The 27,230-nt window shown below is 39.8% G+C and overlaps 1 protein-coding gene across 1 annotated transcript in view; it reads left to right on the plus strand.

Annotated features, from left to right (window-relative positions):
* The first annotated feature begins 1,232 nt into the window (after nt 1-1,232).
* Nucleotides 1,233-27,230, plus strand: part of adcy2a (adenylate cyclase 2a) — a 190,660-nt gene continuing 164,662 nt past the window's right edge. The window contains exons 1-2 of the mRNA XM_082150260.1: nt 1,233-1,717; nt 25,285-25,482. Coding sequence (XP_082006386.1) covers nt 1,328-1,717; nt 25,285-25,482 — 588 coding nt within the window. The 5' untranslated portion in view covers nt 1,233-1,327. The remainder of the gene's footprint in view (nt 1,718-25,284; nt 25,483-27,230) is intronic.

Consider the following 27,230-nt stretch of genomic DNA (forward strand, 5'->3'; position numbering starts at 1 on the left):
ATTTGCATCTTACAACATCAAGAAAATCGGACTCCCAGATTACCTAAGCAGGCTGTTTTACTCCTTGTCTATGCTTTTGTTATCAGACTGGATATGCCCTTTTAATCTGCCTTGCTGTATTCAGAAAGCAAATCTCTGCAAATGATCTAGAATGTGATGGCAAGGTCTTTAACACAAGAGTACATATTACACCTCTCTTTGTCTTAATTCACTAACTGCCAGTGGCTCAAGTTCAAGGGACAGATGTTTGTATTACTGTAAGAGCATCCATTCGGTCTGTACCCTCCTACCTCCTCTCACTTGCAAATCTACATTGCCTCCGGAAGTCTGGAAGCATTACTCTCCCAAACTTTCATATTCAATGTATTTTTGATTTTTTTAATCCAGCTCCGTCCGTTCCTGCTGGGCATTAGTCCTTGTACACCTGCCCTCTGCTTACATAGATTTTTTTTCCTAGCCACTCCCGCTAAATTTAGATCCGAAGTCTGACTACAACTTGTCCACACTTTGAGCTGTCATTGTACTAACGAACCACCTGCTTAGCCTGCTCTTAGGGCTGGCTTATTTGACGCATGTGCTGCTGTGTACATGGCTGCATGCTTTATGATGCTATACTCTCTGTGTTGTAAACAAATACGTACAAATTTTAAAATTAAAGGCTACTGTCAGGCCGCTCGTTCGTGCCTACAAATCATAGAAGTCCTGCACGTTTCCATCTTTAATCAACTCTAATTTAATCCTGCACCACAAGAAATCTAATTGTGTCCCATGGGAATGCAGACCTCCAACTAAAATCTCATTTGTGGTATATTTAGCCACATTGCGCCAGTTGTGACATCATATACAGCTTTTGCGTGTCAAAAATGAGATTTGAAAGCTCCAGCACAAGGGAAGTTTAGACTATTTTTATAATACTTTTATTGTTCTTTTTAGAGAAACTACTATCCATTTCCTTGTATGTAAAACAGAGGCTTTGACATTCTATCTTAGAACTAATTTTGTGTTCCACAGAAGAATAGAAATAAATAATGCAGGGCTGAAACAATTTGAGGATAAGTCAATTATGAAAAAAAGGCGGTGAACAATAAAGCATAGCACATCATCTTGATAGGAAAATCTTTCCACCCCTCCATCCCTGTCTGGCCTTTCTCTCTCTGTCTTTCTCATTCACATTTGCGTTCTACTTCTCTCCTTGCCTCAATCCAGACCCTCCCTCTCCCCATTTTCTCTCTCTCTTTTTCTCCCTCGCACATAAATACTCGCACACACTCACTGCCTCCTTTCATTCTCACTCTGCCAGTCTGCAGTTCAACATGTTGCCTGAGCGATGCTGCGCTCCACAATGGAAGCCATCCTGCCGGTGTACCGGTCGCGCACCACAGCCCGAGCTTCAGTGCTCCATCTGAAGGACCTGTGTGAGGAGGAGCGCGACCCTCACAAACCCCAGCCACTGTCCGAAAGAGAGGAACACCACGCCAGCTCCATGTGGAGGGAGGCCATGCGTAAGCGGACCTACTTGCTGGAGAGGGGCTCCCGGACAGGAGGAGATGTAACAGGAGGAGGAGGAGGTGTGCGTGGCCGGAGTCAAAGGTCCCCAGACTGGCTGTATGACTCGTACTATCTCATGAGCCAGCAGCACCCACTTTTTGTTTTTCTGCTCCTTATTGTGATGGGTGCCTGCCTGGCTCTGTTGGCTGTCTTCTTCGCCTCTGGGCTGGTGAGTGTTTGGAGACTGGGGGGAAGGTGACTGGGGAAAAGGCAGAAAACGATGGGAAACAGTGTTTTTAGGTTGGTTAAGGGAGAGAGCCCTGTTGCTACTGTACTGAGCAAGTGACACAGAATAGGGTATATCATTTATATTTTGCTTATTTCTTTAAGGGTTTTTAAAACAGTTAACAATACTTCTACAAGCCCACACCTGGAAATATTTGTGCCATGTGTATAGGAAAATACATTTCCAATGCCCAAAAACATCACACTTTAGAGGAAGTTCCATCCAATCAGCTCTGTTTGTACGGACTGCAGGAACCATATGTCTCTGTTTACCTTAAGCAGTATGTAATCTCTTTTCAAAGCATAATTTCTGTGATTCATGTAAAAGTCATAAAGAAGCAGCAGGGAGTAATCAATGTTTGGAAGGAAAGGGAACACATTTGGAAAGTCATGGGTCATGGGTAATTAAGCAGAACAGATTAAGTAGAAACTATTAACCTGTCAACAGTAAAGCTGTTTGCATTTTTGACTAGCTCAGCTGGAGCAAAATTTCAATCCCTGTGAATTCAAACCTAATATGATAATGCCTTCTCTATAATGCAATCAATTATTTGTTAACAATTAGCTGTGTAATTTGTATTACATGGTAACCATATCCAGAAATCTAATAAACTATGTATGTTTATGCATAGAGCACAGTGCCAGATTCTTTTGGTTAAATTAGGTTTTTATTTAGCAGGTAGATGTTTGAGATTTGTGCTAATACTATCATAATATCAACAATGATTCATTTAAATTGTTTGACATTTCAGAAGATTCCAAATGTGCCACTTGCAGATGAAGCAGAAAGGGATCATGGGACCGAGGAGAACTAGCAGCTTTAGTGTTGTCAGGGTGTCTGAATTAGAGTTTTGTACACATATTGCTGGCTCACGTGCTGAGACAGTTTACACAGGTTTTCCCAGAAGTTTTGAGGTATTTCCATCACAGTTTGACTGTCTGGCCTAAAAACAGAATTCATGTGGACAGGATACATGAGTTGCTGTCCAAAAGTTCCGTTTGCTTTTCCCTCAGTTTTAAGGCCAGTCATGTTTCAAAATATCTGGAATCTACAGTGAAATATACGTTTTGCCCGATTAAACAGCCCTAATGCATTACGGAGACCAGGGAATGAATAAGTAAGCAACATTTCACAGTATGACATCAACCCCTGTGTAGATACACACTCTCAATGCGTGCGCTACTTTCTCTCTTGTCTTTTGACTGCCTGACCTAAATATCACATCATAGTAGCTGTTGAGCCCGCCTTGGGTTGCCGCAATGCTCTCCGCGACTCCCATGGTTGCACACATCACATTGATTGTGAAAAAAAAAGCCTTTTTTATAATCGTACTCTGAAACCCTGACGTTTTGCTCCCCCCATGACCTGTTTTCACTCAGCCTCACACATCCGATAAGTGGCCGCAGGGCTAATGTTCCCCGTGCATGCTTTGTGGCATTTAGTAGAAGATCGTGCTTGTGGGTTTTGGCTACTGCAGGCCTGTTCTGTGTCCTCTATGGTAAAATAGATAGGATAGTGCCCAATACCTCCAATTTTTATCAGGGTTTCCATTTCTTATGCACTTCTGAAAGCTGGTCTGCATCAATTATGCATGAGTCTTAGGCAGTTTTCCCATGCTATTAGTGGTTTTGTGTGTTCTGGCTATGAGCACTTGCTGCAACAGTGGGGATTATAGAAAAGAGAAGCAAATGTTGTCGCTGTGAAAAAGCCAGACGAGACACCATCAAAATAACACCATGTCACTATAGCCTGACACCATGACTTTTAACAAAGATAATTTTAGAGTGTCAATATAGTGGTGCCAGCAGAGGTTTAGTGTTGCTCCTAAGTGAGAAAATGATTGCAGAAAATGCTGCTGATAATCAGGCTGTTTCTTGCTGTCTTACTTTGTGGCTTTAATTATAATGCTATGGGGTGAAAAGGCTTTTCACAGACATCCTGGGCTCTTTAAACACTGAAACTCTTAAGAGGCTACTTATTAGAGCTTGAATCCATTTAGATGTCCCTGTTTGGAGTTTCATGTGTATTGCTGTCTCATTTTGAGAATGTTAAGTTACAGTTTGGTGCGCTATAGTCAATAGTGCTGTTCCAAAACCTGAGCTTCTGGAGAAAGCATGGTCTGGCATCTTCATCTACACACAATATTTGTTCCAAATGGTAGGCAACTTAATTATGCTGCCACCTTGTTTTAGTCAGACCGCAAGACAGCGTCAGATGTATCCCAGAATCCCAGAATGCATTGCAACAAGCTAGTAAAAAAAATTATCTAAGAAGACAGACGTAATATTCATTTTTAATATTATAAATAATGCATATTGCATTCAATACTGAATAATAAATAAAATATAAAACAATTGTTTAGTCTAATTAAAAATGGATTTGTTTATCAATAGTGTGTGTTATGTACAGATGTATGTACAATGTATTTTTATTTTAAATACAGTAGGAACAGTAATTAAAACAATAATTACTGACTTCTTTCCATACGAAGGGAACTGAAAAAATGTATCATTAATTCAATTTCACTTTTTCTTATTTAAAGCTGCCGTCGGCAAGTCTGGCAGATTGGGTCGATTAGCCAAAATTTTGAATGTTTACAACTCTCATGCCCCTCCCCACTACCAGCGAGCACCCTCCCATCGAGGTCGTGCTCGTCAGTGCGTCACTGTGCGTGTGTACCTGATTTTCTGTGAACGCGTCCGTCTCTTCAGCATCGATCAACACCATGGACTCGGAGGTAGGCTGCCCTGGCTAATCTATCCATAGATAGCAATAACTTTATAATAATTTATAATAATTTTCTCTCCGCCATCACGCTTCATGCAATCTCCAGGCGAACTTCAGGCGTGGCGTGTGCATGTGATATTAACGTGCGCGAGTGAGGGGGATCTGTGGCGTGTGCACGACCTGTGATTGACAGTCAGATCTCACACCCCCCTGCGCTGATTGGACCTGATGAAGCGGGAGCGCTGGATTTTTGCAAAACAAATAACACGCTCCAGGTGGAGTTAGAAGCTCGGTTTTTTTTCTAAAACCACCTTAATTATGTTGTTCTGTCGGATTATAGTGTCGATTACACTGAATATGATCAAAAAAATGTTGCCGACGGCAGCTTTAAAAAGTGTGTATTAGAAAACAAGGTCAGTAATAGTGCCCATGCAAAAGAAGTTTACAAAGCAAATAAAAAATACTAAAGCAGCAATTAAATTAATTAAAGCTTTCTATAAAAGGGAGCAATATCTTGTGTTTTTGTTCTAACCAGCCAGTCTAAGCAGGTGATCTCACTAGTAATCATATGTATTGTATGTAAAATGTGGTCTAGCAACCATCAGTAATCTAAGTACTTATCTTAATGGAAATGTCAATGGAGTTGCATTAACAATCTAACACTTTTAATTTCTATATCTAAAAATGTAACATTTTTTATTGCTAGGCCAAACATAACCATACATACCATAAATCCCAAAGTTACACAAAAAACATGTAGCATTCATTCATACTTTACATTAGCCTTCATGCGTACTTTGGTGAGTGTTCATAGAGTTAAAACGTTTTTTAAAAAGCTTTTACCATTAAAAAAAACCTCCATTGCACATAGAATGTTCACATGTGTTGATGTGTATGTAAACTCAACTAAAGAACACATACACTGCTAAAAGATAGAACAGTCACTGTAGTGGTCATGGGCTGTCAACTTACCGACCCAAATAAATGCTTTTTGCTGTAGTTCTGGTAAATATTTTGAGAGGATGTTTTTAGACAGACACAAACTTAATTCTGTGTAGTCCATAAGGTCTGTGCTATTTGGATAACTATCTAAAATAGACTTCAGTGCGGAACTCAAGTCACTGATAGACTTTACATTTTAAATAACAGCTACAGCTTCATGCTACTAAGAGGAACTGGCTTAATTTACTGCATAAAAAAGCAATAAACAATTTTGTGACAAAATACCTGACTGTACATAAGTCCTTATATATCAAAATAATCAGTGATCCATATCTTTCGGTAAAAATCCGTTTGCAAAGCTTGCATTTTATTGCAACTGGTTTACCAAAGAATCCACCAACACACAGTGAAATGAACCTCACAAACAAATAATGCTCTACTGAGACTTTCACATTGTTGAAAATAAACAACCAATTTACTAACATATTAGGATCCTTTTGAAGGTAATGTTATTTTTAGTCCAGTGATCCTGTTGTAGTTATTCTGTCCATGTAAAGTATGAGTGGGCCGGGCTAAAGAGGGAATGATGAGGCTTTTATCTGTGTCTGTGCAGGCAGTCTTGTGCTGATGTATTCATCTCTATTATGCATTCAAAATCCAGAAGTAGAAAATTTGTAGTTTTGGCAGATTGGTTTCAATAAAAGTTTTTGGAGTAACAAGGAAGTTTTGAATTCTGAAAGACATGTTCACACTATAACGATAACTATGTTAGCATCCACACCAATACATGGCATAGGCGTAGCCACGGGTAGAAATAGATGCAGAATTATTTTTTAAAGTCTTAATAAAAATGTTTTTCTAAACTTGGAACATTATTGTTTACTTACAATATTTGTATATTTAAAATGTAATTACATTTTTTAATTAGTATTGTTAAAAAAATATCTGCCGACATTTGGACTGCCAACCAATCCTCAAACAGCCGCTGACTGTCTGACGGTAACAAGGTTGTGCTGTTGAGGCTCGTGCAGCCTCATGACTCATGAGGAAAAGTGGAAAGTGGTCTTTATTTTACTACACTTTGTCTGTTTGCGTCTGTAGATTTCTCATAAATTCAACAAAAGTTGGTGTTCTTAATCAACATGCTCTTCTGCGATCGCTGTCTGCTCCCTGTCATCACATGCACCGCTGGAAAGCTCTCTCTCTCCTGTACAATATCAACATGCTCTTCTGCGATCGCTGTCTGCTCCCTGTCATCACATGCACCGCTGGAAAGCTCTCTCTCTCCTGTACAATGCTGTCAGATCCAAATATGGTAATTTCCTTTTTATCAGCAACCAATCGTGAAAGTAAAAGGGCTGAATGCGCAATCTCATTGGCTGATGATAAATCTTTAAAGCCTGTTTTCTCAAAATGACTTTTCTCTCATACTCCAAGTCCGAAATCTCCACTTCAGTAGCACCTATATACACCAAACTTTCCAGTCTTGTACCTAGTTATATTATGAAGACATTTACAGAGGGATTTGTAAATATATTATTCCTAGCCTGATTTGTATAACATTTTATTCCAAAAAACATGGCAAAAATAATTTTTTAAGGCTATTGACAGTATATCAAGCAAGCTATTGACGCTTGCTTACAGAACTATCACAGGCTCAGCTCCCTCCTACTTTCACTCACTCCTACGAGTCTACATCCCTACCAGACACCTACGATCGGTCAACGAGCGACGTCTCGTGGTTCCATCACAGAAAGCCACAAAATCACTTTCCAGAACATTCTCATTCACAGTTCCATGCTGGTGGAACGCTCTCCCCACCCTCATCCGGAATGCAGAATCCCTGACAACATTCAAAAGACAGCTGAAAACCAATCTCTTCCGTGAGCACTTAACCTTATAAAAAAAAAAAAAAAAAAAAAAATCCTTTCCCTTTGAAACATCACTTATCAGGCTTATGCTACTCTGAATAATACCTGAACTTCGTATTTTGAGCACTTCTTGCGTTGTTGTTGCTTTTGCCTCTTTATGATGACTCGCTGAATTTTGTCCTAATTTGTAAGTCGCTTTGGACAAAGGCGTCTGCTAAATGACTAAATGTAAATGTAAATGTAAATGTATATTCTGATTTACAGGATAACAAAAGTAGATATCCATAAATCCCTCTGTAATTTTTTTTCCCATCTAATATGTGAAGACAATGATATTTTTTTTTTAACCTGGCTTTATCCAATACTCAGATTTAATTGGATTAGCGCATATTTATTTAGATATTGCTAATTTGCATATTTAAACATTAAATTACAGAAAACTTGTAATCAACTGGGAAAGTTTCATGGTGATATCTGCTAGTTATTTTTTTTTACCCTATTCACCTGTAGTGTCTCGCCTTAATAATTTAAAATGAAAGGTGAAGCATATATTTAAAACGATTAGGGAAAAATGCTTTTATAAAGGTTAAGGGGGGGGGGGTATGCATGCGAAAGCAGTACGCCCATCAAAGCGCTGTGCTCGGCTTAAGGGAAGTCATCAACGGAGTTGTGCAAGTGTCCTTGGTTGTTCCCTGCATTTCGACGATGATTGTTTTATAAACAAGGCCCAGTTCGACGCCGGATTTGCAGATCGTCTAATGCTTAAGGATGGAGCAGTCCCAACGATAAAGGTTCACGGTCGTGCGTTGGAACCGCAGGCGGTGAGTACAACTGCTTCAAATGTCTGTGTGTTGTTAGCTATCGGCGCAAGCACAGCAAGTAAACAACATGATCATGTATAGTTAATGTATCTATGGAGCATGCGATGTATGGTGTGTGTGTGATTCGCGCTCGTGATTCTTTAGCTCCGCCCACACGGCACGCCTCCAGCCGCTCGGTTTTTTCCGGAAAGACTCGGTACAGCCTATCTTTCTTTTATAAATATAATAAAACTAAAGACTTTTTGGAGATATGAAGGATGCAATACTAGTATAGGGACTCAAGATTAACATGAGATTGACTGAAACTGAGTGTTTCACCCCCCCCCCCCCCCCCTTTAAAATATCATAAATATGTAGATTTAAATATGTAAACGCTGACTGAACACTGATGGGAATATTGCTTCAGAATAAATTATTATATTTACAACACACACACAAAAAAAAAAATCCAATTTTTTGTATTTGTACCTAGTATTATGGTTATGTGGCGATCCTGAGTATAGTTTTACACATCAGCCCAGTCAATTATGTAAAGTTAAAGTGAGATGCCGGGTTTTTTGTTGTTGTTTGTTTTGTTTGTTTTTGCACATTAATCTGACAATAAATGTGGTACACCCAGTTTTTCTTATGCACACCCAGAGACGCTTTTCTGGCTACGCTAGTGATACATGGTATTGTTGTTTATTACTGCGCTGCATGCAGTTATGTCGTCTGCCGCTTTGAATGCTCGAGCTCTTTAAAGCAGGATGAATTCTGATTGGCTGTCAATGTTTTTATCGCTTATCTTAGTGTTTAGTTTAGTGTTTATTGTATATGTCCCCGAAGGGCAATTGGTTTTACAGCAAGACAGCATACAAAGGAACAATTTACAATACATTAAAAATCTGTAAAAGTTAAATTACATTTAAAATTAAAAAATTAACACGAAAATAAGTACACACACAAAGTACATACACAGAACCCAAACAACTACTTCCTTCCACCTAATCCCCCCATACCCGAATTTAACAGAGAGATGGAAGTAGGAATAAATGAATGTTTATACCTGTTACTTCTAACTAAGGGAAATCTCAATCGAGATCCTGAGGGTAGAAACTGAAACTCAGAATAGAGAGGATGTGAAGTAACCATTAAAATGGATCGGGCTTTCCTAACTACCTGCCGGTTATACAAGTCGGTAGGGTGACTCTGCTGAACTCCTAATATCCTACTGCTAGTATTTACTATTTTCACCAAAGCAGTCTTTGCCTTCACACCAAGAATTCCATACCAGCATAACATAGTAAATGTTAGAACCGACTCAATATAAGATTTGTAAAACAAAATCATTAACGACCTATCAACTTTAAATTTGGACAGTCTACGTAGACAGTACAACCGTTGCTGGCCCCTTTTACAAATCGTCTCCACATTTACATTAAATTTCAGCTTGTTGTCAATCACACACCCCAGATACTTATATGATTCCACAACATCAACCTCCTGCTCTTTGATAGTTGTTCTCTTAAGATCAATTTGATTACGCCTAAAATCAATAATCATGTCTTTCGTTTTTAACACATTTATTTGCAGGAACGCATCGTTGCACCAATGAACAAAATCATCTACCACAGGGCCATGGTCACATTCACCAACACCAAGAAGGCTGACAATCGCTGAATCATCTGCAAATTTTACAATAAATCTATTGTCATGCCTGCTTCTACAATCATCAGTGTACAGAATATACAGGAGTGGAGAAAGGACACATCCCTGAGGGGACCCTGTGGATGAAAACAATACCTCTGACAAACAACCATTAACCCTTACTCTCTGAATGCGATCAGTTAGAAAGTCAAGGATCCAACCAACAATACTAAAATCAAAACCAAAACTTAAAAGCTTCTCTACTAAAATATGAGGTTGTATCGTGTTAAAAGCGGATGAGAAATCAACAAATAAAATCCTAGCATGAGTCTTAGTTCCCTCTAGATGCTTAAGTACCAAATTCAACAAAGTGGCCGTAGCATCCTCTACCCCACGCCTGGCCCTATAAGCAAACTGAAGAGGGTCAAGGGAATGTTCCACCTTTGTAAGAATCTCTTTTTTGAGCAATCTTTCAAAACTCTTCGCAACTAATGAGGTCAAAGCAACTGGCCTAAAATCATTTAGTACCACTGAATGATTATTTTTCGCCACTGGAATGACTGTGGAAGTTTTCCATAATCTCGGCACCTTCTGTTGAGTAAGGGACAGTTGAAAAATATAATAAAAAATAGGTCCCAATTGCTCTGCACAGGAAATAAGCAGCCGACCCTCAATATTATCAGGGCCTGCGCCTTTGCTGGCTTTTAAATGTTTAAACCCATTAATTACATCCTGTTCTGCAAAGGGGATAGATCCATTAACAGTTAAATTGTTTTTCTGCTCACTACGAATATTCTCAAAGTCACAAGTATCAAACCTTACATAAAACTCATTAAATGCATTTGCAAGCTGAAAATCATCACTACACCCTTCCAATACCACCCTAGAATCTTTCTTAGACTTTGTCCCAACGATGGTTTTCATGCCATCCCATGCTGAGCCCAAATTACTGTTTTTTAACTGCCATTCTATCTTTTCTTTATAATGCACCTTTGCCATATTTATTTCCAATTTCACCTCCTTTTTTAACCGATTCAACTCAAAAAGATTTCCTTCCCGAAATGCAAGCTGTCTTTCCTTAAACAGCACCCTAAGTGATTTAGTTATCCATGGTTTATTATTTGGATATACTTTTACAGACCTTACAGGAATAATGTTATCCACACAATATGACACATAACAGCTGACAACATCAGTAAGTTCATCTATGTCAGCACATGACTCTTTAAACATTTCCCAATCAGTGCATTCATAACACCCTTGTAGGATCGAGATGGAATCTTCAGTCCAGTTCTTAGACTGTCTGATTAAAGTTTTTCCCCTTCTTAGGGCGGTACGATACAATGGGACAAGTTGTATACAATTATGGTCAGCCCCACCTAACGGGGGAAGAGGGAGAGATTTATATGCACCCTTTATAGAACCATAACATAAATCTAGAGTCCTGTTATGTCTGGTTGGACATGTGACATATTGGTAAAGGTCTCTCAAGGTCTTATCCATCAAACAATGGTTAAAATCACCCATAATTAACATTGGTGCATCGGGAGAAATCAGTTGCAATCTTTGAGTTACTTGAAGAATACTTTCTGAGGCTCTATCTGCATTAGCTCTCGGATGGATATAGACAACCGTAACAAATATTTGAGGAAACTCACGTGGCAGGTATGGTGGACGTAACGATACCGACAGCAACTCAACGTCTTTAGTACACAGTTTTTCTCTAACAATGACGTTCTTACAGTACCTTTGGTTCACATACAGGCAAACTCCTCCTCCCCGCGACATGCCCGTAGCACCAGCATCTCTGTCCAAGCGCACAGGAGTACCAAACCCGTCCATAGTAATGTCTGTGTCCGAGTCACTGTCGGAGAGCCATGTCTCAGTGATGGCCAATAGACATGAGTCTCTGAATTCCCTTTGGAATCGAACATGAGCTTGCAGCTCATCCGTTTTATTACGAAGAGACTGCGCATTAGTCAGAATAATGGACGGTAAGGGAATACGGGAAAGAGACTGTTTCTTCAGCCTTACACGAACTCCTCCCCGCTTACCGCGTTTCCTGGGTCTACGTGGACAATCACCAGTGGCTTTACTTTCTCCACACCGTAGATCTTTGTAACAGTTCAAGTCAGGTAAAACTAGATCCCGTGGTTTGATGATCTGAGGGATATTCCACTGTAGCAGAAAGTCTCTACTATATCTGATTACCGGTGGATTTGACAACACACCTAGAGAGTCCGCGAAATAAAACGCCAGCCACAAAAACAATAGAGCCATCAGCTCCATGTTAGTTGCTCAGGCACCAAGGCCAGCAGTTAAACAGGTTGACAACCAATCCGTTAATATTCCTTGAGTATAACTGTTGAAGCTTCGTTAAAAACAAACAAAAAACAAACAAATAAAACATAAAACAATACACAACGCTGTCTCGCCGCCGGTCGCCGCTCACGCATGCGCCCTGGAGACAAATCGTTCTGTGTATCTGGAAACAAATCGTTCTGAAAGTGATTCCAACAATATCGTTCGATTAGCATTAAGCTTTGTATCAGTAGAAACCCGGTAGTATTTTCGAATGACCGTGCTTCCCTCCCTCATGTCCCTCTGAGACGAGAGATTTCTGTATTGTGTGTCTGGAAAAAAAACCCTAAGATGATGCAAAAATCATCATTTTGCGTCATCTGAGACTTTTTAGTCCAGAGGCGAGAGACTACAGCCAGTAGTAGGATCTAGTTCCGCATGTTTTCAACCCGCCCATAGGGGGTGGGATCTCATGATAAAATGGCATCTTTTTAGTTTTGAGTCAACTAGTTGCCTAGTTGTATAATTTCCTCCGATACTGCCCTCTGTAACTGGTAGGCGTGGCTTGGGAGTGGCTTTGTAGGGCAGCGAAGCAAGTGCAATCTGCGAGGTATTGACTTTATTCACATCAGCCAAAAATACATTTCTTAGTCTAGAAGGCACCAACTTCTAATAATAATAATATGATATTTGAAAAAAAGAAGATATTTACTTATATAATCTTTTACGACAGTTTCAAAGTTACATGTCCAGTAAGTTGTGCTAAAAGCACATTTCGTTTTATCCGTGTCATGGGGCAACCAATAGTTCCGACTGAGTATTGTCAGCATTAAAGCCTATTCATTTCAGTGCTTCTCAAAGCACACTTGCTGTTGATGAAATGACTAAATTTTTTTTGTTGACATTTTAAGGCATTAGTTGACCTCTTAGGAATCTCGCCAGTGGGTCATTCCTGGTATGCGGTGACATTTTGGCTTCATAAGTGTTGGGGAAAAAAGTACATGATTTTCATGTTTTTAGCATTCTACCAAAATAGTGACATGTTTAACTATAAGGAATACATATTGGTCAAGCTCAGGGACTCAAAAAATAATTATTATGGGTAGATTGTTCAGACACTGTCCATGAAAATATTCCACCCTGTTAGGGACATATACATAGTTATCACAACATGTTAATAATGTAAATGTTAAACAATAATGAACTTTTCTTGGGTAGTATATGTCCCTTATGCCATCTTAGATTTTTATTTTTTCTTGAAACAAGCAAAACAATTTTTGATGAATAGTATATGTCTTGATTATTAAAGGTCCCATGACATGCTACTTTTTGTAGGCTTTAATATAGGCCTTAGTGGTCCCTAGTACTGTATCTGAAATCTCTTCCAAAAATTCAGCCTTGGTGCAGAATTATAGCCACTACAAGCCAGTCCCAGAATGAGCTTCCTTCAGACAGGCCGTTTCGGTGTCTGTAGCTTTAAATACTAATGAGGAGGAGAAAGGCGGCGCAAGGTGGAGGGTGGGTGTGGCCTTGACCATCTTGCACAACGGTACCGTGGTGTGCATGTTTTCGTTGGATATAGAAATGGCACGAAGACACGCAGTCTTTCAAGCATTTCAGTTTGACCCAGAATCTGATCCAGATGGAGAAGCAACAGATGAAGAAGTTGCAACTCAGCGGCTCCAGCAGGACGTTTCCGAATGGTTAGTTTAAAATATTATGTCTGGATACGGTACTTTATTCGGATGGTTTACAGTTATTATCATGTAGCTAACGCTAACCTACTGTTGCCTTTTCATGAGAGATCTGTAACGTTTGTATTTATCTTATTACAATTACATCAAGCTCTGCGATCTTGACATGCGGATATCGCGCGCGCCATATAACCAACAGGAAAACGGTTATCCAAATAACAAAGACGTGTACAACACTCGCGTTACAGTGTGTGTATTCACACACATAAACTGCATAGCTGCATAGCTAATGTTAAAGCCACATTCTACGTGTAAAATCTAGGTAACCATAAACAGTAAAGCAACACACTTATATATCATTAGTTGACTTACTTGTCCGAGGTGTGTAGCTGAGCCAAAGAGAGTGATCCAGACTTTAGTTTCAGACGTTCAGCAAGCCCAGCTCTGTATTGACCCTAGGGGAGGTAACATTTCCTCCTTATGACGTCATAAGGAGGAGATTCAAGATCAGCGCGTATGAGCCTCCATTTTCTCAAAGGCAGAGAAAGATAGCAAAAGCTCGATTTACACCGATTGAAATTTTTAGAAACTTGGGGACCATATACAGGCTAGGGGAACTCATATTAATGTTAAAAAACCTCAGAAAGTGAAAATTTCATGTCATGGGACCTTTAAAAACAGGTACTTTTTCTGCCCATTTTTGCAAATAGTATAAATAATTTTAAAAAAATTGGCTCAAAAACATATATAGCCTATGCTGTTCGTGCTCCTCACCTCACAAAATAAGACAAAAGTATACCAAACATTTAACGTCGCTGTCAAATTATTATTTAAAATGACTTGTCTAACAGGGTGGAAAGGAGCATAACAGGGTGGAACGGAATATAACAGGGTGGAACACCAGTGTTAAAAGGTTCAGTGGATGAGCTTTTTGTCATTGTCCTGCATGGTTTGCCATCAGTAATGTGTGAAACTGCACCTATATAATACTGTTTCAAAACAATAAAATAAAAAAAATTCAAATTTCCTTTGGGGGAGGGACACAAAAAATAGCTATGTGGTTCCTTATCACAATCAATCATGGTGGCAAAACAATTCTCTCTTCAGATGGTTAGAGAAATATTTACAAATTAGAGAAGACAGACATAATAAATAAAAATTGTATGTATTTATATTTGATTAAAAATAAAGATACTATAATTCATTTGAATTAACTAGATTAAGAAACGTATACAAAATTCTATTAGAATTTCCACCCTGTTAGTTTCACATTCCACCCTGTTAGGTTTATAGACCTAACAGGGTGGAATCTAACAGGGTGGAAAATTCTGAGCTAAGTTAGTCATATCTCTTGGAGTGATCAACATTTAGCTAGCTAACCTTCTACAGATGAACAGAACTTTTATAACTATGTCAGATTTGTTTTTACATTTTTTTTTATAGGACAAACATTCTCAATAACATAGCCTAACAGGATGGAACTTTAAGGGTGGGACAAGCAGGATAACATTTCAAAAACTATAAAAAAAAGTTAGGAGTGAGAGTTGAAGCTTATCTCAGTTTGTACAGTTGAATTCCAGCGGGAAAAAGAAATGATGTCACTTCTTGAGAATGGTCTCAATGAAATTGCAGTCGGATTTGGAAGGCAGAAGAGTGCATACTAACAGGGTGGAAGATGACTCCAGGGACGCAGTAATTGAAGAAAATTTAAAGAAAAAGACCTATATTTCAAATGATTTATAATGTATGATTAGAGGCAGTTTAGCCTAGTCAATAACATAATTAAAAAAATATTTTGAGGTTTTTGTCATTTCATGGTTTATATTTCTTGCAGAAGTTGATTACTGTGCACTGAGGACATGATAAAATTGAATGCATACATCAATTAAAATTGTGTAAAATACAAAATAGTATTTTTAATGTCTATTATCTCTGTTTAAATGGTAAAGAATATTTAAATCTACAATTTAAGCCATTTATTATAAATATGTGACTCATAATTAGAGAAAATATGAGTAAATAAATCATTGGGACAGGAAAGTCACCGCATACCAGGAATGACCCCAGTAGTAGTATTTTATGTAACGCGTTTTAGTTAATGTTTATCATTAGATAATATTATACTCTAATTGCACTTAGCTAATGTGAGCAACACTTCAATAACTACCATAACCTAACATTTCCTAGTTCACTGGTCAAACTATCCTTGAAATCTCATTTTATATGAATTCAAAAATTGGGACAAATCATTTTGGTAGTGGGAGTGAGGGGATATGGGGTGGTAACAAATATCTTGGCGGGGCCACAAAGTCATACAATATTTAACGTATTAATGATAATTAGTCTATAATTATAATTATAATAATTATTAACTGGTGTTAAATGGTTAAAGGGTTATTTCATAAAAAAATGAAAATTCTGTCATTAATTACTCACCCTCTTCCATTCCAAATCCGTAGCACTTTCGTTCATCTTCGGAACACAAATTAAAATATTTTTAAATAAAATCTGAACGATTTCTGTCCCTCCATTGACAGCTATATGCAACTACCACTTTTGACGCTTCAAAAAGTTTATAAAGAGATTATAAAACTAATCTATATAAATTAAGCGGTTAGTCCACATTTTCTGAAGAGACATGATCGCTTTATATGCTGAACAGATTTATTTTAGGCTTTTTTTCTTCTCACATATAAACATTCATCAATGCACACATCAGTTATTATCAAAGGAAGCTAAATCATGCTTGCTTGACATGCGAGAACCAATGAGGTTCATTCTCATGTGTTACGCACTACGCAGCAAGTTTGAGCTTCTGGGCTTTGGGGGGGAGGCGTCAATTAGGCCATGCTCAGGTACGGCATGCATTAGTGAATAGTGATCATATTAAGCTCCTTATAAACAGCGATCATAATGGAGCTCTAGTAAATATGAAGCAAATGACCACAGACTTAAAGGGATAGTTCACTTTGAAATTAAATTTTGGTATGTTTTAGCTTACCTCAAGGGCATCCAAGATGTAGGTGTCTTTTTTTCCGCAGTAGTTTCAATTTTGATATTTTTAGGTCACCTAGATGTCGCTTTGGCTACGGTTTCTTTCCAATGAACTGCAATAGCCAAGGTGGCATCTAGTGTATATATCTATGCACCAGTCTGCGCACACGTCACACAGCAGGATGCACGCGCGCCCTCAGATCACTTGGACGTGTCTGTGTTCAAGAGGTAAAAACGATATAAATACTGTTCGTTTTCTCACACAACCCGCTCGTTTCGTGTCTTAGGCCATCAAGGTGTACTTACGATGGGGAATTGTTTAATTTGGACCCTTGCATGCTCTTTGAGGTGGTGACCATAGACCTGCATTATATGACTGACAGACAAGAACGGTTTGACCTAAAAATATCAAAATTGAAACTACTGCGGAAAAAAAGACACCTACATCTTGGATGCCCTTGAGGTAAGCTAAAACATACCAAAATTTAATTTCAAAGTGAACTATCCCTTTAAGACACATCTCAGAATATCTCAGACGGGAACAACAGACGTATTGTCCTCTTGATATTGGCGAATAGCTACTTTGGTGGCTTGAGCCCCTGATTACTGTCGAAAGCCCCTGATCTTTTTGAATAATAAATAATATAGATTTTAATATAAATGATTGCACTTTGTTTGCCCTAGCCTAGTGGTGATGAAATGGAGAAAATGTTGCGCCGTCAGGAGACATGGTTGCGCCATGTCTCCTTTTCAGTTACTCGTGCTGTTTTTTCTTCTTTTTTTTTCAAAGTTTTTTTTCTTTGTTAGTTCGCTTTTCATTTAGCTCACTTATCTGTTCAGGCCAGTAGATGGGACTGTCAGCTGGAATGGCAGGTTTCAATAAACTGTTTTTGATTCAAAGCTGATAAGGTAAGAATAAAGATGTCCAGCGATATTGATAACACATCTGCACACTTTACAATGTGACATTGTAAATGTATAGTTTTCAGGTAAAATGGAAAATTAATTTAATAAAATGTAATACATGCAGGATATTGAAGAAGGCCGACCCCCTATACCCCCACCCCCCAAGCACACCCAAGAAAATCCTGGAGCCACCACTGGTCTGTGTAGTTACTGTTTAATCTATGTTTTTTTCAACACACAGGCCATAAAAGCGATTACAGTTGGAAAGAGGCAAGCTTTGTTTGTGAATTCCCTAAGTAAAGTTATGAGCACACTGAGCACAGCATGTTGAGGTCTCTTCTGAAATTTTAGAGAATACAAATGTGATAAATGTAGTGTCTTTAAGGCGAACAATATGAGTATAGTGTGTGATGTTGCTCAGATCTGAAACTTAGGAGGAGATATGAGAACCCCAAAGTATTTAGTTTAGGAGAAAAATCTGAGCACAGTGTGTGATGTTGTTGAGGTCTCTTCTAAAACTTTAAAGGAGACCATTGTGAGAGTGTTAGTTTGTAAGTGTCTCAGGAGACAAGTGTGAGAAGCAGGAGACTCAAGCAAAAGTCTCAGTTTGATGCTAATGCAACCTCATTTATGTCTAGCAGAACCATTTAAGATGTGCTTTTTTCCCCTCTTTCCTCTGGTTAGCTTTAATCTCATTCATCCCCACTATTGTGTCCATAGTTTTGTTGCACAATGATTTAATAGTGAAAATCATGACCTATATTTATATGCATGCAAAATGGGTTGTACAAGACAACATTTTCAATGCAAAAAAAAAATAAAAATAAAAAAAGGTTATGCAACAACCACGAAGCACTGGTACACTAGTGTTACATTTGACAAAAATAAAGTATTTATCTCTTATACAAAACACTGCACACTTATCTAATCCCTTTCTAGTATGTTTGGAAAATGTGCTGCATAAACAATGTTTGGGCATTGGGGTGGTATCTAATATCTAATGACATAGCCTATAATAAAAGGTAATGAATTTCAAACCGGAACCAATATTTTTCTTCAAAGATCAACAGTCTGTCATAAGTATTTAGTCTGCCACAAAAAAACAACATTAAAATCATGAACTCATATGTCATTGTGAAAAAAACCAATGACTAATAACAGTGCGTAAATCAGACCTTTCAGGCTATAGCCTAACGCTAATATGCCTTTTGCCAAAATTAGAGAAGAAGGCCAACCCCCTATACCCCCACCCCCCAAGCACAACCAATAAAAAAATCCTGGAGCCACCACTGGTCTGTGTAGTTACTGTTTAATCTATGTTTTTTTCAACGCACAGGTGATACAAGCGATTACAGTTGGAAAGAGGCAAGCTTTGTTTGTGAATACCCTAAGTAAAGTTATGAGCACACTGAGCACAGTGTGTTGAGGTCTCTTCTGAAACTTTAGAGAAGACAAATTTGACAAATTTAAGTGTCTTTAAGGCGAAAAATATGAGTATAATGTGCGATGTTGCTCAGATCTCTTCTGAAACTTCTGAAAACATATTAAACTAGCGCTTCGACAGACGCCTACCTCACGGTCTGGGGCGCGGCCATGGACGGCACATAAATTGCCTGGAAATGCTGGCGGTTTTCTGAGCTCTGATGGGTTTCCTGCCAGACCTCAATGGTCACCCCCTTCTTGTGAGAACAGACAGTGGTGTCCTGTCTAAATCATCAGGGGGGTCTGAAACCACGCCCTCTATGAGGCGGTGGAGTCGATATGCGAGAGTTTCGGCCCAGTGGAAGCGGACACACTGTCCACTGTGGTTTTTCTCTCACACATCCAGCCCCGTGGTAGATTTTTCCCTAAACCTAACTATCTGGAGCATCTCCAATCAACACCCAATTGATCTATTTACCTGGGGCGTCTCCAATCGACACCCAATACCTTTATCTGGGGGCGTCTCCAATCGACACCCAACACCTTTATACTCTAGCTCTTGCGTCTTCAGTCGACAACTGGCCGAGTCTCTTACTCGAACTTATTTGCTTCCCTAACTTACTTGCTGTGCAGCAATAATCGACAAACAGACTTCAGCAAATGTCCTTCAAATGCTTTAATCACGTCCGGAAGAGTTCCCGAGCAGTTCTCAGGGAATCTCTCCCAAGAAGAAGCAAGGCCTGAGGATCTCAGACAAATTCCATTGAGAATCCCACCCATGAACACAAACACAGCAGTTTTTATAGAATAAGGGGTATGGCAAAATGGCATGAAACATTACATGATTTGATTGGTTCTTTTTAGACAAGCCCTTCTGTTGCTAGGTAATGATTCCTTCATAATCACAGGGTTTCAAACCTAGTCATCTGTCTAGTTTCATTTCCCCTATTTGTTATTTTTACACACACACACACACACACACACACACACACACACACACACACACACACACACACACACACACACACACACACACACACACACACACACACACATTTGATTTCTTATTTGAATCCGCCAATCAAATTTCTTACAGAAAGGATTCAAATATTCTCAGAGATAACACAGCTTTGATATTCAAGGGTACATAAAGCATCGCTTACGCCACACAACAAGGCTGCCTATCACAGCTGATTTGGAGCAGAATTTTGCCAGCTGTTTAGACTTTCCTTTTGGTAGCCCTGCCAGTCTTAGTCCACTAACAGTCAATTTGTGGACATGTCCCAGGCTGCCAAATATCAATGCCACAAACTTGCATGCATAGCCTAGGTCACTGATCTTTGCAAGGAGGGGTTGATATTTAGTCATTTTTTCAAAAAAGGCTATGTCCATATACAGATCATAAACACAACCTATTTCAAGGACTAGCACCTCCTTTCTATCTGTATCCACGAGCACAATGTTAGGGGTGTTAGGGATGTTACAAAACACATCATCAGAGCTGTTAAACCAGTCTGGTATTACTCGTGAGTGTTTATACATAGGCATATTTTTTGGAAATATGTCTTGAACAGAACTGGCAATGAGATCTACAATACGTTCATGGCGTGCTGTATATAACCCTTTGTACATATTACAGCCATTTACAATATGAGCAACTGATTCAAGATGATCAGAGTTAGAATGCATTATACAGTGTGGATAGTGATTTTCAGGGTATCATAATGCTAGGTTGTATTTGGTTGGTAACACCTGTAGTCTGGCCTTTACAGTGAAGCAAAGAATATCCTTCCCTATTGCAGCATTTCTGTACATAGAATGAGAGGTCGAGTGGTCAGCAAAGTCAAGACATGCCAACTTTCCCTGCATTCTTAGTCCAGTCCAGTGTTGTTTTGTGTCCATCTGTTTGATGTTCAGTAAAGATCTTCTTGCTGTTGTGCTCTGTGTGTGTTGTGTCTCATTGTGACAGACTGTGGCCTCCACAGTAACAGATGGGTCTGTGACCACTGCGTCAGATACCTCTGGTGCAGTGTGTGAGTTGCTTTGTGTCCACTGTAATTTAACTGCCAGTCTATTGCACAGGTCGTTTAGGTCCGGCCAGTCTGAACGAACTCCGAAACCTGCGGCTTGTGTGTCCAGTTTACCGTTGCTTTTCCTCCTGAAGCCTAGGAAGCTGTCTTGGTTGCCTGTGGCCAAAGGGACCTTTCTCTTCCTGAGGTCCAATAAGAGGGAAGCTCTGGCTAGCTCTCTGATTGCAGCATCATCGTTGTTAAGCATGCTGATGAGGTGTGTTAGTCTTGTAGTGGAGTAAGTCCATTCCACATTTGGGACCCCCTTCCTTAAATGTGAGGAAGATTATGTCCCTGGTGGAATGTGAGTTCAGTCCCAGCCATTTCCTGACGGCCTCAACTGTTTTATTATTCATGTCCCATAGGACATTTTGTGGGATGTGAATGTTTGCAAAGAGGTGTTGTATCTTTGCCAGAGCTACTTCTCTAATGGCCTCCAGCTTCATGGCTACAGGTAGGGGGGAGGAGTCGATCAGATCGATCCTGTTCTTAAAGGCACAGGATAACTCCTGTACCTGTTCACCCCACTCACCTGCAATGTTGAATTTATGGCTAAGATAGGTGTATGTTTCATGATGGGAGTAGACCCTGATAAGCTGTCCCATTATTGTAAAGGAGGGGGGTTTGTCAGATTTAGATTTGTACCAGCGGTTTCCACCGCTTTGCCGTTCGTAAAATGCTGCACATTTGGTGTGTTTCACCTCCAGCTTAGACCACTGTAGGAATTCATCTGTTCTGGCCAGCAGTTTTTGAATGATATTCTCCTCCCTGGAGGACACCTCAACATCGTCAGTGTACCCCTGGACAGGGTTTGGGGATCTGGTATGTGGTGGTGCGCACTGGCAGATCCATTTCATCCACTGGTTGATGGCCAGGATGAAGTTAACAGCTCTCCAGGGGCAGCCTGTTTTAATCCCCACCTTAAGAGGTATAGGCTCTGTGAGTTGTTTACCACAGATGACTTGCAAAAAAGATCCCCTATACACATCCGTTATGATGTCCACAAAGGGCTGAGGTAGATGGATCTCCTCTAATGCGTTAAGCAACAGTTTGTGTGATAATGTCCCAAAGGCATCTCTGAAGTCCAGGAATACGGTATAGAGTTCACATGATTCATGTTTGAAATCATCGATTCCAGTTTTCAGGCAAAACACATGTTCGTTCATACCCTGTCTGTCTATATAGGCTTTCTGTTTGGGTGAGAGGATGCCTGCATCCACAAGCCATGGGAGGATTCGGGCAAGCAAGCATTTCATAAACACCTTGTAAACAGTAGGGAGGAGAGTATGTCTCTCCATGTAGATGGATCACTTGGGATATTGTCTTTCTTTGGAATTCTATGGACAAGGGCCCCATTCTCACACACACACACACACACACACACACACACACACACACACACACACACACACACACACACACACACACACACACACACACACACACACACACACACTCAAAGTCACAAGTTTTCCCAAAAAGGGGACACATACATTTAGCCAAAGAACATATGATTGTTGTTCCTGCAAGAAAAACAAATGTTAGTTATGATTAATTTAAAAAATCCATCACAGATGCCATGGTGCAGGCAGGCCGAGGCGACGCTTGTACGCATTTCCCCCGAACGCTCTGATCCCGGAAGTTCTGGAGAGGGTCCGTCTAGACGGGGTCTGTCTACTGCTTTTAGCCCCATTGTGGCCGGCCTGAATATGGTTCTCAGACATAATATCACTCCTTGAGGGCCCTCCATAGGATATCTCCATCAGGAGGGGCCTGCTGTTGCTGCCCTCAGGGGCCAGACCCACAGTTTCCATAACTCTGGCCGAGGGTGAAATATTGAGCCCTCTCTCAATATTTCACCCTCGGCCAGAGTTATGGAAACTGTGGGTCTGGCCCCTGAGGGTGCACCGTACCGAGAGGCTGGCCTGTCAGTAGGAATTGTCGAGACCATACTAAGCTCTAGAGCTCCCTCCACAAGGAAATTGTATGACCTAAAATGGAATGTTTCACCATTTGGTGTAGAGAACATGAGGTGGACCCAGTTAACTGCCCGGTGGCTTCAGTGCTGGAGTTCCTCCAGGATCGCTTCTCTGCTGGTCTTACCCAGTCCACACTCAAGGTGTATGTGGCTGCCATTACGGCTTTCCACACTCCTCTGGGTAATGGCCCTTTGGGAAGACATCAGCTGTTTGTACGTTTACTCCATGGGGCTTGGAGGATGAGACCTGCGACTCGGACCAGAGTTCCCACATGGGTTCTGGCAGTGGTTCTCGAAGGGCTGGTTGAGGACCCTTTCAAACCTCCGGAGTCGGCTGAGGTCTAGAACCTTTCCCTCAAGGTAGCTTTTTTTAGCTTAAAAATGACTTCTCTGAGGAGAGTAGGAGATCTTCAGACCCTTTCTATATCTAATGGGTGCCTGGAGTTTGCTTTGTATCCATTACACTCACCCCCCTAAACCTCACTCCCATCCGGGTCACGGCACCAATGTAACCCCTCCACCCGGGTCCTACTCACCCCGCTCTGTGCGGGCCTCGAACCCGGGACTCCGGGGTGAGAGTCAGGCGCTCTAACAAGGAGGCTAAAGACTGCAGCCTCTAGCCTATTGAGATCAGAGGAGTTAGGTTTACTTGCACAGCATCTACTAGCTGGCCTCCGTTACACGTGCGTCCGTTTTTAACGCGTCTTGACTGTCGTACAGTGTGACATTAATGACAACTAAGATCTTACAGTGTAACATGGCTTACAGCGATGATCATGTTCGTACAGTCTGACAAGCAACAATCGTAAAGGACTATTACACAGTGTGCACCCGGCTTAAAGCTTACGTTGCATGATTTCTCATAGCTCATTCTCACTTTGGCCTCCTTTCTCTCAGAACATTCACGTGTCTCAGTTATGCCTACTTATATTTCTCCTAAGGAATTTTGGGAGAAACATCTGAGACACTGTTGATACTAAAATATGATATATTTGAGAATCAAAATTAATGGCTGGTTTTACTGACAAGGCTTAAGCCTAGTTCCAGACTGAAATGCGTTGTTTGAGCTGTTTTAAAGGTGGGGTAAGCGTTATTTAAAAAACGCTGTTGGACATTGTTGATATTTGAAATCAACCCAAACAATCACACCCCTCTTCATTGTTCCCCCTCCAAAACTCACTCTCCAATCCTAACCGCCCTGCTCCAAATCAGTCTCGAACCCCGATCACCAGCATGCAAGTCGAGTGCACTAACAATGCCGCTACACTGCATTCTCTAGAAGTCATCAGTGCGACTCTAACTAGCTGGCCTCCGTTCACAGTTCGTTTTGTTTCGAGTCATGTTTAGGGGCGTGACAATATAATGTCGATGTCCCTACAATAACAGACGCCCGTGCATCTAATAAATGATTAATTCAAGAACATTGTGCAAGTTTACTGCATCAATGGAGAACTTCACATACTTTTGAAAATCCAGCGTTTAGTTGATCCTGGTAAGCGCTCATTGTCACAATTGTAAACAGCGTCTTTCTTCTTCCACGAGGGGTTTTGGCGTCATAGCATTTGTTTCCAGGCAGACCGATAAAGAACACGACACATAGGTCTCCTGGACATCCTGTAGAATTCAACCAATCAGATCGCGACTTTGAAACTCAGGAAGTGTTGAAACGTGTGCCATATGCATCAGACATTCAGCCAACGGTCCGTGGGCGTCACGACGTCTGAGGCTGAGACTAATCCAAAAGAGACCACAATGATGTAGTGCTACAATACCAAATTTCAGTACATACAGTACACCAGTGTAACAATACTGGAGAAAACATGTAAGTGCATTACAGACATAAGTATAAGTAATGATTATTATTTATAACCTACATTTAATATACTTATAATTTATTTTGTGCCGCTGCTTATAATTATACATTATATTTGTTGTTATAACCACTGTGTATTGTAAATATTAACAGGGACACTGTGTAACCTATAGAGGAAACAAATTAACCAGCAAAGGTCCCTCAGTTTGAAGGTAGAATTGGTGGGGTTTTGAGTTGATAGGCAGTCTCTAGTTTATCTGATAAACTATTGTCTAGTGGCTGTCATGCAGGTGCAGTTGGAAGTCACAGTTAAAGGTCTTTTTGTAACACTGCAATCTCTCCGCAGGATATCGAGGATCACATCGCCTTTGTAATCACTGTCCCCACTGCGCTGGCTATTTTCCTCACTATCTTTGTTCTGGTCTGCATCGAGTCCGTCTTCAAGAAGCTGCTCCATGTTTTCTCCTTGGTGATCTGGGCCTGCCTGGTTGCCATGGGTTACCTCTTTATGTTTTTTGGAGGAATCATCTGTCCCTGGGATCAGGTAAGACAACTGCGTTATCAGCACCCTAAGGTTGTTTTCATTCATGGGCCTTTTACCTGATATAGCTCAGATGGTGTATTCTTGAGAACCAGTGGGATAAAGTAACACGAGATTGACTGGAGGGAGAAACAGCACAATTCTTTAGTAAAAAAAAGGAAGGTGTATGTGTAGCCTACTGGTGTATAGGACAGACCCAAGTGAGCAAATGAAATTCTGGTTCAGAGTCACTTTTACTATAGGCAATTCAGCCTTTGTCAAGTCAACTGCTTTCCTGTGATGCATAGAAATTATTTTATGACAGAGTTCCGTTCTAGAATTTTGTGAGAAGTCCAGAGAATTCTCAATCAAAATTAAAGAAATCCAGAAAGATAAACAGAAAATATTTCAGTGGAGAACAGAAAAAAAAGTTTACTTTTTTGGGGCTAAATTTATACTATTTCAGCAATTCTATTTAATCCCTAATACCAACTCACATGCATATGTGCAGCTTATTTTGTGAAAACCCTGAAACTCTTCTGATCAGTCATATTGGCAAGTCAGTGGAAAGAAATGCTTAGTCAATGCTTACTTAATTACTTAATTTCTGAATCTATTCTACTGTGTCATATCAGTTTTCTTTTTACTTTTCAAAGCAATTATAACCCATTTGATTTGTTTTATCTCCTCTGAATTATGACCATGTCAAACATGTCCAAATGCATGACAGAATTGAACTGTTAAAATGTTAAATGTGTAAATGTTTTACTTGACACACATCTTACATACTTCTAATATAAAATGTGAATTATCCAGCTTTTTCCTCCCTTTTTAATGATGATTAAATAAAGTTTATGTGTGCTACTCCCATGGCAGCTGAGCATGTTTGACCTGCATGTCCAGTGAGGATAATATCCTCACTGGACATGCAGGTCAAACATGCTCAGCTACCATGGGAGTAGCACACATAAACTGTATTTAATCATCATTAGAATGATAATTGTGTTCAACATTAATCAAAATGCTGCAAATGTGTTACTAGACCTGGGAATTCAGACAGTAATCAGAAGTCTACCCTAGCTATTCTGAACTTCCCTATTAAGGATGAACAATTTACTAAGGATTAAGGATGAAATAAACAGTAGCCAGTTTGTCAAGAAAAATAATATAAAAAAGTCATTAAATGGAGAATATAAGAATATAAACTTGCTGTATTAAAATAAGACCCAGTGTTTGTCACTGACATATTGTATCTCTGGAGTGGGCGGCATATGGTGAAAGACAAACAAGGCTGATGTCAGACGTGTAGGGAAGGATATGACTTCCTGTGTTAGTCAATATCTCTGCTTGGTTCCAGATTAAGGGCTGATAAGGCAATTCTCAATACATAGACCCCATGCTAATTCACTACACAACAATTGCACCACATAAAATATTTCAGGAAAAGTGTGTAATATTCACTAACCACTTGCGATTCAGTTTAACTAGCTACTGAATACACTGACATAGTGCTGTGCCATGAGTATTGACATTTCTTAATACAAATTAGGTTTATTATAGAATCCTGATTAAGCCTTAAGGCCTGTTCACACCAGTGATGCAAATTAAAGTTTTAATAATTGTTCTTCTAATTCTGTGAGAATAAAGTCCACACCACAACTATAATGATAGTGACACAGATCAATGATATCATTGGAATCTTTTTCAGATTTTTTTTTCCAGATGACGAACGATAAGAACAAAGAGCCAATCATCTAGCTAATAAAAATATG

Source organism: Leuciscus leuciscus, assembly GCF_965113295.1.
Source record: "Leuciscus leuciscus genome assembly, chromosome: 20".
NCBI lineage: Eukaryota > Metazoa > Chordata > Actinopteri > Cypriniformes > Leuciscidae > Leuciscus > Leuciscus leuciscus.